The 12,607-nt window shown below is 32.4% G+C and overlaps 1 protein-coding gene across 1 annotated transcript; it reads right to left on the reverse strand.

Annotated features, from left to right (window-relative positions):
- Positions 1-750: 750 nt before the first annotated feature.
- LOC134681786 (chymotrypsin-like serine proteinase) lies at positions 751-8,956 on the reverse strand. The gene is made up of 7 exons (XM_063541432.1): positions 8,806-8,956; positions 7,704-7,765; positions 6,466-6,653; positions 3,886-3,970; positions 2,497-2,665; positions 1,677-1,822; positions 751-973 (listed from the first exon to the last, which is right to left on the reverse strand). Exons 1-7 carry the CDS (start codon positions 8,843-8,845, stop codon positions 815-817), a joined length of 849 nt encoding a protein of 282 aa, XP_063397502.1. The 5' UTR covers positions 8,846-8,956; the 3' UTR covers positions 751-814.
- Positions 8,957-12,607: the final 3,651 nt, after the last annotated feature.

A 12,607-nucleotide genomic window follows, 5' to 3' on the forward strand; every position in this document is an offset into this window, starting at 1 on the left:
TTCGAACCCATAAGTAAATTACCAATTGACATACGGCATGGCTTAAAAAACCATACTGAACAAAAGCCAACATAAAACACTAAGGACTGAGCAACACAAAACCAATCAGAAAACCAGGATTGATCACAGATGTTCCAGAATGGTAAGCCGATTTTGCTCCACATGTGACACTCGTCGTGTTGATCATGTTAGTCAATAGCACATAGACGGTAACAAATCTAATTCCGTATGTCACATTCATGGAAAAAGGTACGGGGTTGTATTTTTGAACATTTGTAACATATCTGCTGATATTCCATAATGATCAACTAATTCGTAATGCCGTCCGTTGAATTTATGAAGGGATGATTTCAACTTCACTACTTAGAACTCTTGGTTTGATAGCCTATGTGAGTAGCAACCCTCATTCAAGGAAAGCATGATAGGAAATACAAGAACCTTAATATTGTATCAACTGGGAGATGTAAACTCCACAAGTAGGCATTGGAACATTTCTTAATTTTTGAAATGTAATTGTAATCATAAAACTTAGTTTATAATGGTTTGGTATAGGCAGAAGAAATGATATGCAAAGAATGATCTTTAAAAAGGACTTGTTTACTCAAGTAAATTGGTTTATGATGAAGAGAAGTAGTGAAGCTGATGGCAACGAGGCCTTTATTGTTGAAATAAAGGTTTGCTTCCATAATGCTCTTCAACATCGTACTTTACTTTGACATTTTTAAGGTTAAAGATATATGATAAATAAAGTACATTTCATTGCGGTATTTATTCATCAAAGGATTTAGTTCAAAAAATCATTTGTCTGTTGGCATTAAATGCTGACGTAGGTACTGATCCATGACCTGAACGATGTCAGTCTGGCGTAGACGCTGGGAAAGCTTCCAGAGCATGTGCTAATTCCCCAAGAAGTAGCTCCAGCGAGATATGGAGTATTTCCAGAGTAGCATGTCATTGGACCACCGCTATCACCCTATTGTAAATAAAAAACAGTTTAAAATCTTGCAAGATATACATATTCAACACGTAAGCTGACATGTTGGATTTCGTTATCAATCAAATATTTAAGATGCACAATTCAACTAACAATATTTCTTATATGAAACTCGCGGCGATATATTTAAACTCCACAAGCCAATCAAACGCTAAAGCACCGGATATCATAATTCAAATTGGCACAGATTTGTTTCCGAAAATTGCAATTGAAATATAATTGAATGCTAATTTGCATTTCAAATATTTTGGCCACGAGCATCACTGAAGAGACATGTATTGTCGAAATGCGCATCTGGTGCAAGAAAATTGGTACCGTTAATTTAATTGCATCAATACATTTTTCATGGCTTCAAATCGCTGCTATCAGATTTTTGCCACAAAAGGCATATGATACAGTTGATATCATAGGCTCTTTTAATAGTCAAACGGCACTCTTACATCCGACTCATTCTAATAATCGAAATTTATAGATTGTGTAGTAATCACAAATACTAAAATGATAAATCTTTCGGGCAAATATGACGTTTTACAGTTTTAGGTTCTTCTGTCAATCTTTTGTCATAGTGTATGATGTATTCATTCAACACTTGATTTTTATTTCTGAGCATCAACTCAGCACTGTGATCGCGGGAAGTCTTAATTCATCTGATAACTTAATAACCATTATAAATAACACTTACACTGCAGGCGGATTTACCAGATTCGAGTATACAAATGTGTCCACTATTAATAGAAGCACCACTGACAGATGACCATCTTGTTGAACATTCCGAATTGCTGATAACAGTCATCTCAACATCTTGTAAATTATTTGGGCTGCTTCCACCTGATAATGGTAAAACATGTAAAAACATATTTTATTTGTAGTTTAACTGGTCTTTTATAATGACTACGAACCAAACATGTCTTAAGCCTTATTCTTCTACGATGATACAATGGTTAACATGTATCAAATGTCTGATTTTATGAGATATGAGAGTTCTAAAAATTCTTCCAGCATTCATACAGGTATAACGTTTAAATAAAAACCTTATATACATTGTACATATGCAGTAATATATATATATATATATGCACTGATCGAATGGGTGTGTACGCATAAAATCATGTTAATAATAGAACGGTGACTATAAATTGTGTTCTTTTTTCATTCTAATTTTTGGTTTGATATTTAATCAAATATTTTTACCTTAAGATGACCAATTACTATGAATCGTGTTCTTTTTTTCATTCTAATTTTTGGTTCGATATTTCATCAAATATTTTTACCTTAAGATTACCAATGACAATGAATCGTGTTTCTTTTTTCATTCTAATTTTTGGTTCGATATTTAATCAAATATTTTTGCCTTAAGATGACCAATGACTATGAATTGTGTTCTTTTTTCATTCTAATTTTTGGTTTGATATTTAATCGAATATTTTTACTTTGAGATGATCAATGACTATCGTAAAAATTGGAAAGTATTTAGAAAAAAATGTTTAACATAGCTAACATACTTCCAGTTAATCGACCCCATCCTGATAGGAAACATCTCGATCCAGTGAAATCTTGAGTTGAAGGAACAGCTATAGCATCTATGTTTGCACCAAATGACAAAGACTGTGATAACTCTAACAGAGCAATGTCATTTGGATATCCGGCAGCACTTCCACTATAGCTTGGATGCTGTAATTTTCAATAAAGTTTGAAATTACAGATAAAACAACATTTTTCAAATCTCTGTACATTGATATAGGAATATGTGGTGTGGTTGCCAGTGAGACAACTCTCCTTCCAAATAATTTTAAAAAGTTTACCATTATAGGTCAATGTACGGCCTCCGACACGGTGCCTTGGCTCACACCGAACAACAAGCTATAAAGGGCCCCAAAATTACTAGTGTAAAACCATTCAAACGAGAAAACAAACGGTCTTATCTATATAAAAAAACGAGAAACGAGAAACACGTATAAATTACATAAACAAACGACAACTACTGTACATCCAATTCCTGACTTAGGACAGGTGCAAACATTTGCAGCGGGATTAAACGTTTTAATGGATCCAAACCTTCACCTTTTTCTGAAACAATAGTATAACATCACAACAGAGAAAACCACACGATAAAACATCAATTGGCAGCCTTAACTCAATAAAAAAACGTAAATTATTACACCATGAACGAATAAATTTGATCGGATACATTGTATTTATTCAATGTGATCCAAAGCCCTCATATGTTAAAAAAAAACTTTTGTAATACTACTTTGAAATACATGTTTATGTCTTGCCTACACCAAGTTTAATAATTTATAGATTATGTATGAAATTCGTTAACAATTCAAAATAGGAGATGTGGTATGAGTGCGAATGAGACAAATGTCCACAAGAGACCAAACTGACACAGACATTGACAACTGTAGGTCACCGTACAGTCAGCTATAAAAGGCCCCGATATGACGATGTAAAATAATTCAAACAGAAAAGTAACGGCCTTATTCATATAAAAAAATTAACGAAAAACAAATTTGTAAAACATAAACAAACGGCAACTACTGAATTACAGGCTCCTGACTTGGGACAGGCAGATACATACATAATGTGGCGTGTTTAACATGTTAGTGGGATCCCAACCCTCCTCCTAACATGGTACAGTTGTATAACAGTACAATACAAGAACGAACTATAAAAATCCGTTGAAAAAGGCTTAACTCATCAAATGGACAAAAATACAATTGAACGTGGCCGCGTAATTGTATTTTATTTTGATCGTAGATAGCAATATCATTCAAATATCATGCAATTCTACAATAACAGCTTGGAACCTTGGGTATTCTCTACTTTTTCTTTATCTTGTTGCCTTATAAGGTACTAAAGTCCGTAATAATAGTTTTAAAATAACTTACCATAATAACTCGATTTAAGGTTCTTACTGTTCTTGAAGTATCTGACAACAGTGTCATCCCAGCGGCAATTCGTAGATTATTCGTTCTATAAACCACATAGACAAGAAAATAAAAATAAAAAAACACAGCACTAATAAAGTAACTCAAAATATTAATTTTTAATAACATACCACAATAATACAAAACTAAGATGAAATCAAGTGCTTAAATCTAAAAAAAAAAAAACACTTTGTTTAACAATTTATTTAACAGATTGTTTTTCTTGTAGCGATTTTTATTTTAGCAGTAAGTGCTGCCGAGGATATTAACTTTTTAATTTTCAGATTCGTGTATGCATGATATCAATAATATGCAAGTATCGTTCATAGAAATGTAGAATCTACTAAATACACAGAAAATGAGCAAATAAAATAAAAAAAGACCGAAAAATCAACCTAAGTTTAGTGTTCTGTCACAATCAATAGAAACATGCATAACCAGTTTGTAAAACCACTAAATTCACCAGTCTAGACCAAACATAATTTCAGAGACTATCAAATACTGTAAATTCAGAAATTATTGCGTGCATTTATTATTGCGATTTTGTCATTTTAAACTTAAAAGCGATTTTAATTTTTACGATTTTAAGAAAAGTCATGCTTAATTCAGTAAGAATATTACAAAATGCGAGTTATAATTATTGCGTTTACAAGTCTGTCGCATTATTCGCAATGATAAAAACCTCGCAATAATTTCTGAATTAACAGTAAATGATAACATTCCTTTAAGCACACTAAAAAATACATATACAGACATCTACAAACTAGGAACAAATACATTAATAAAAATGAAATCGGTATATATTCTTTGTTGATTTTGTTTGTAGTTTTTGGAGTTGAATTTCAGGGAGGCAAGATTAAAATATCCTTAACCAAGAGCATCAACTGTTAACTATTAAGAATAGGAACATATCAAGTGTTTATATATCTCAACTTGTACGATTCGCTCGTGTATGTAACAATGTTTTAGATTTTAACGAGAGAAATTTATGTATTACTGAAAAATTATTACACCAGGGTTTTCGATATCATAAACTAGTCAAAACATTTACTAAATTTTATCATCGGTATAATGACATCATTCGTAAATATAGCTCAACATGCAGACTTTTTATACGTTCAGGTATTTCACATCCAATTTTTTATGGAAATATTCTTTATAAAGCACAAAGGTGTCAGTATTCACCTCATAAACTTACAAAACCTTTGAATAGACTTATTAAGAAGGGATATAATTACGATACTGTTGTCAAGTCATTAAAGATTGCATATTTTGGCGTTAATATTGAGTCACTGATAAGGTCTTTGCGTCGGAACTAAACACATTTATTCTAAAAACAGTTGTTGGCATGACACGGGTTATGTTCTTCTCATATATGTTATGATGGTATGATACTAAACCCCTTACGGGAAGGATTGTGTCTGATGTTCATATGATGAAATCATAATCTTTCAGTCAGTTTAATTGAAGTCTGGAGCTGGCATGTCAGTTAACTGCTAGTAGTCTGTTGTTATTTATGTATTATTGTCATTTTGTTTATTTTCTTTGGTTACATCTTCTGACATCAGACTCGGACTTCTCTTGAACTGAATTTTAATGTGCGTATTGTTATGCTTTTACTTTTCTACACTGGTTAGAGGTATAGGGGGAGGGTTGAGATCTCACAAACATGTTTAACCCCGCCGCATTTTTGCGCCTGTCCCAAGTCAGGAGCCTCTGGCCTTTGTTAGTCTTGTATTATTTAAATTTTAGTTTCTTGTGTACAATTTGGAAATTAGTATGGCGTTCATTATCACTGAACTAGTATATATTTGTTTAGGGGCCAGCTGAAGGACGCCTCCGGGTGCGGGAATTTCTCGCTACATTGAAGACCTGTTGGTGACCTTCTGCTGTTGTGTTTTTTTATTTTGGTCGGGTTGTTGTCTCTTTGACACATTCCCCATTTCCATTCTCAATTTTATTTTACATCATTATCCAGATTGACAACTTGTAACAACTCGAACCAATGACAAAAATATATATTGAAAGGGAAAGTCTCCAAAAACAGGCGGATTAGCCAGTTATAAAACCAAGTTTAATATAAAAATAAGGAGATAAAATATGATTACCAATACGACAACTATCCACAAATTCAAATAATATCAGTGTACGGCCTTCAAAAACAGAAAACCAGTACCGTGTAGTCGACTATAAATAACCATTTTCTTTTAAAAAAAATATCCGTACCAAGTCAGGAATATAACAATTGTTCTACTTGTCCCTTTGATTGATAGTGTTTTGTTAGTTTTATTAACTTTTTGAATTTACATTGGAGTTCTGTGGGTTTTTTTTTTACTATATTTTTTTTTATTCTGTGTCTTATATCTAAATATTATTTTTCTATGGTCGGGTTGTTGTCTCTTTGACATATTCCCCATTTCCATTTGCAATTTTATTGGTAATTTGGATTGAACTTGACAAATTCTAAATATTTGATCGCTTTACAGAACTACTCTAAAATCAGCTCCCACATGAACTCATGAATTGAAAAAGAATACTTACGAACTTCCATCTACACAGTGAGCGGCTGTTACAACCCAGTTGTTGTTAATGATAGAACCACCACAAATATGATACCAACTTCCACTACTTCTCAACTGTAGGGACACCTGCCAGGGGTAATCACTAATGTCAGCATTACTTCCTCCGACGATTTTACTGGTTAGTCCATCTACATTTTGTACTTCACTCTAAAATGAAAATCTAAGATGAGAAGAATACAGACCCTAAAATATCTTGGACAATAAAGATTGATGTGTTGTAGTTGTCGTTGGGTGTCTTTCTCCCTAAATTGTACGCTTTATCTTGTGATATTCGCATAGCTTATATAAACATCCTTTACAAATCTGGGATCATGATCTGTATAAATGCAGTTCAAATCGCACAGATCATCGTTGCAGGTTATTCGGAGTAGAGGTAAAAAGGAATGACTTGTATAGAGCTAACATTATATCTGATCCAACATGTAAATGTGGTTTGGATATTGACGACATGCACCATTTTTCTTTGATAGTCCTTTCTATCTAAATGAAAGGGCTATTCTGTTAAACGGTCTCACCTGGTTTCCCGACGGCTGCGATTTGGACTTAAAACTACAAGTTTTTGCAAAAGAAACTCTTTCCTATGATCCAAATGTGCAAATTGTTAAACAAGTATTCAATTTTATAAAGAGATCACAACGATTCATTGTAGTATAGTATCAACAAAGGTAAAACGCACATCATCATCATTATCATCATCAACCTAATCTCTGTCGTTTTTTCCTAATTCCCTCTACTTTTTACAGTATAGTTAAGTAATATTTATGTTGTTTATATTATATGATGCATGCTCACGTTCAATTTGTATTGTTATAAATATTGTATTGTGGAGAAGACTTTATAACGATGTTTTACTTGTGTCTGATCCTTTTTTGCTTTGAGTAGATAAAATATGTTCAGACTAAAAAATTAAAAAGGAATGGATCATTTGCTCTTTAACATTTTTCTAATTGATAAGAACACCACTAAAAAGCTAAATGTAGACACAATAATTCCGGTGAATTAATTATTATAAGGCTGGCAAACTTTTTAAAAGAAAATCTGAAAATAACGGATTTAACTTCAGAAGGAAATAATTATTAATTTACCAAAGTGGTTGCCGATACTTAAAAAAACATATTTTATTTCTTTGATCTTACAAAATGACTTCATAGACACAATATTGACTAAAACATATCTGTTACATTTAATACAGCTTACCGAATGCGAAAATATCTCTTTGATAAGTTCCTTTCCAGGTTGGGATATTCTCTGTGAGCAGACTACAAAATAAGAAATGAAGGGAAAATATAATCATGATGAACTCTTTTCGATTAAAATCTTCCTGTATCGAATAGTCGCATTGAATTCGTTTACAATGATAGCTATAAAGTATAATTTTTAAGAGCAGGTCAATTGAGATATCGACAGTTATGCTAATTTTTAATTCTCATAACGTGAATACGACTAAAGTCAGGTGTTGACAACCTGACAATGCTTTTATAAAGATGGAAAACAACACAAAAGTCAATCAGTATGCACAGCACTACAACTACAGACTTATCGGGGCCTTTCATAGCTGACTATGCGGTATTTTTGAAGGCCGTACGGTGACCTATAGTTGTAAATGTATGTGTCATTTTTGGTACCTAGTGGACAGTTGTCGCATTGGCAATCATACCGTATCTTCTTTTTCATATTAACAATAAATTAATTTCTTGCTTAAACCTTGTAATTCACTGAAAGTCTAAAAGCCTTGCTTAACATATTAAACTCAAACTATGCATGATGTTTTATACTAAAGAATAGTGTTGTTCATAAAATAATTTCAAATTGAATTTTCATCAAAGAATTGTTAATCTTTGTTAAGCTTGTTGTAAAAAAGTAAAATCACAAAAAAAAACCTCCAAAGAAAATTAAAAACGGAACGTCCCTAGTCAAATGGTAAATCAGAAGCTGTAACACATCAAAAGAATGAATAACAACTGTCATATTCATGACTTGGTACAGGCATTTTCTTAAGTAGAAAATAGTGGTGGATTGAACCTGGTTATATCACTAGCCAAATCTCTCACTTATCGAATACGAAATGTAACATATTTTATGATGTTCAACCAAAACCTGAAACATATTATACATACCGAAACCTCAAATTTACTCAAACATAAGGTTTCATCAGTAAAGAATGTGATGCTGTTTAAACCGGAAGAACATTAATGGATATTTTTTCAAAAGCGTATATAATTAATGATCATCAAAGATATATTCGCGATTTAATTATATATAAATTTTATAAAAGCTCATACTTAAAATATATAGTTACCTGCAAAGCCGAATGCGAGAAGTAGGATGAAAGTCTTCATTATTTGCGTTGATGTCAGTGTCACGGGAATTGGATGTCTTCTACTACTTGTTAGATTGAACCTTTTATATACAAAAGATAACTGCTGACCATGTGTGTTTTAACAGCTGTGTACGTGATACTCGAGAAATATAATGTAATCTTAACAATGACAAAAATAAATTATAACTATTATCAAATGTTATAAATATTGAGTAAGAGTCTAATTCATTTTATATAAATTATTATGAGACATTATACACCTGGTTTTATAGTTAAAACGAGGTTATTGGTTTAAAAATGTAAGGCCATAATTGGTAAATCTTCTCCTTGATAGAACGTCGACCTTTAACAAATCTAAACTGGCACAACATATTTTATGTCTTTGGCTTTTACAGATATTATGATATTTTTTCCTACATTACATTTCATCTATATTTTAAATGAAACGACTTTCGCCGTGTGAACATAATTTGGAGTACTATAAGCGAGTTTTTTCTCATTGATGAACGCCGTACGGTTGAATATGATTGCTGACATCTACTCCAATTGAAGTGAATTGTTGTGTCTGAAAATGTGTTGAAAATCATACCACATCTCCTTATTCTTACATGGTATTTTATATCATCATTAATTGAGCTTGCTCATTTTGGTGTACTGTAACATTTCGTGGGTTTCACTAGCTCTGTATACGTTGCGTATGTACAATAATAACATCACTTTAACATGCCTACCGTAAAAATTGTAAGCTAAAAAATGTTTGTTGATATAAAAATAAGGAGATGTGGTATGATTGCCGATGAGACATTTATTCAGCACCGATTAATGCACATGGATATAAGCAACTTCAAGTATTCGTACGGCATTCAACGATAAGAACACACAGACTGTATACTCAGCTTAAAGAGGTATGACAAAATGAAGCATAATTCAAATGAGCAAACAACAGTGTCTTTTTTTTTCAAGTATTAAACATTCTTTCTTCTATGACAGTTGGCTGTGAGATGCAAGTTTCTTGTCTGAAGTTTTATAGTGGTCAATCGAAACAGTCCAGCAGCAAAAATGTATCCATTGAAGTTATGCTTTTTTTTGTATTGAAATATTTAGTTTTATTAGTTGATATGGTAATCTAGCTGGCGTCGTGACGTTCCTTGTTTAGTAGAATATTATTCAAACTGTTGACGAGTTTGGTCACATATCTGACATGATCTGTATGTGTTTCTTTTCTACAAAGTACAGAAAATGTCATTCTTTGTCTTTATTATTAGATAATTTATCATTGGATGATTCGTGCGATATTACCAGCTCATGGTTAGACACTTCTGATTGTATTTATAATTTGTAGACAGTGTGATTTACTGCACATCTTAACTGGATTGATCGGTAACCTACTTAGCAAAGAATGTTATGCCGAATTTTCTATGGTTTATTGTTGGTGATCATACAATTTTATTGTGCTGTATGGATTTTGACTAATTCGCATACATCCAACATTACTTTTATGACATTAATGTCGAATTTGTTTTCTCAAATGTAGGTCATCGAAAGAACAGAACAAATGTTTAGAGGTTTATGTAAGTAAGCCGAAACACTATTTTACTCTACCATTTACTATATGAGGAAATGTATATTCCTAGTCAGGAACATGACAGTTGTTTTTTATTCGTTTGGAGTATTTGAGCTTTTAATATTGCCATTTGATAAACGACATTCCGTTTGGAACTTTCCTTGGATTTCGATATTTTTGCTATTTTACTTTTACTATCTACGTCTTAACGTTGTTTCATCAGTACATTATTTATCTGCAGTTTGATTGTTTCTGGTTAATATTTTAGTAAGTTTTGTAAAAGAAGAGGGACGAAAGATACCAAAGGGACAGTCAAACTCATTAATCTAAAACAAACTCAATACGCCATGGCTAAAAATGAAAAAGACAAACAGAAAAACAGAAAAACAATAGTACACATGACACAACATAGAAAACTAAAGAATAAACAACACGAACCCCACCAAAAACTAGGGGTGATCTCAGGTGCTCTGGAAGGGTAAGCAGATCCTGCTCCACATGCGGCACCCGTCGTGTTGCTTATGTGATTTACATGTAAATGTTGTTAACCATATTCTAATATCGTATAAGATCAGTACTTGTTTTCTGTGTGAAAGTAGTGCTTTGTAATACTAGGATCCGCACAAAGTTTGTTAAAAAAATCAATAATAAACAACATACATTGTGTTCGATGACCTCAAATAGACTTATACAGAACAATAATACACGTTGTACTATACTGAGGACTAAGCATTGATATAACATGTGTCCTAGTTCCAGTGTGTTCGAGTTGTGGTTGAAACTTTTAGTTTTGATTTTCAGTGCGTTAGTATTCTATTGTCTTCAATGTCTTGGTGGGAACTATCGGAAAAACTGTAAATATTAAACCTAAATGACATATAAAGAACACGCAGAATGGTGTGGATCAATATTTTCAATCATGCATTATAAATTATTCAACTTTATTTGTTTGACTTCAAATTATAACCTTGTTTGAACTTACAATGTCAGCTGTTTGAATTCTCAAACAAACTATAAAATATAATAAATTACTAAATTGAGTTTAATCAAACATCATAAACATATATGATATTATATTCGTGTTATGTCACGGTCATGTATGTATGTCAGATGCTTCAGACATCGACTTTAAATATGTCATAGACGATTTAATCTTTTGTGAACATTTAGCTGTGAAGTTGGTTATAGCAAAGAGAGAGATGTTGATAGAAATAAAAAAAAAATACTTAAAATTTAAAAAAAACAAAATATGAATCCATTAAAAGAATTGTAAACAAAATCTCCCAGCTAAACTTTTTGAAACCCCTCTTAGATAAAATTGAGAACGGAAATGGGGAATGTGTCAAAGAGACAACAACCCGACCATAGAAAAAACAACAGCAGAAGGTCACCAACAGATCTTCAATGTAGCGAGAAATTTCAGCACCCGGAGGCGTCCTTCAGCTGGCCCCTAAACAAATATATACTAGTTAAGTGATGATGAACGCCATACTTATTTTCAAATTGTACACAAGAAATTGAAATTAAAATAATACAAGCTAACAAAGGCTAGAGGCTCATGACTTGGGACAGGCGCAAAAATGAGAATGCTCAAATCTCAATCCCAGTCTTTCCTTTGTAGAATGATATCAGAAATGCTTGTTTTTGGCCCTTTGTTTTGCCCCTAATTCCTCTATGTTTGGGGCAACTAAGTCCCAGCCTTTCCTATGTTATATGGAACCTTTGTGGGATAATGACACAGATATGCTAGAAACTAGAAAAAAATGTTTGTTTGTGGTCCGTTTTTGGCCCTTCATTCCTAAACTGTGGGTCCTATTATCCCTTAAATAAATCTAAACCTTTCTATTTGTTGAATTGAACATTTTGTACAATTTCAGAGCAATAGAAATACTTGTACACAAGTTATTATCCTGAAAGAAAAAAATACTTGTTTTTTGGCACCTTTATGGCCCCTTATTCCGAAATGGGTTGGACCATCATCCCCAAAATCAATCCCAACTTTCCTTTTGTTGTTTTGAAATGACAAATTTATGTATTTGGTTTTAATGTTGTATGTTATTCTCATGGGATTTTGTTTAGTGCTTAGTCCGTTTCTATGTGTGTTACATTTTAATGTTGTGTCGTTGTTCTCCTCTTATATTTAATGCGTTTCCCTCAGTTTTAGTTTGTTACTCCTTTTTTGTTTTTGTCCATGGATTTTTGAGTTTTGAACAGCGG

The sequence above is a fragment of the Mytilus trossulus genome, chromosome 8, assembly GCF_036588685.1.
Source record: "Mytilus trossulus isolate FHL-02 chromosome 8, PNRI_Mtr1.1.1.hap1, whole genome shotgun sequence".
In the NCBI taxonomy this organism is placed as follows: Eukaryota; Metazoa; Mollusca; class Bivalvia; order Mytilida; family Mytilidae; genus Mytilus; species Mytilus trossulus.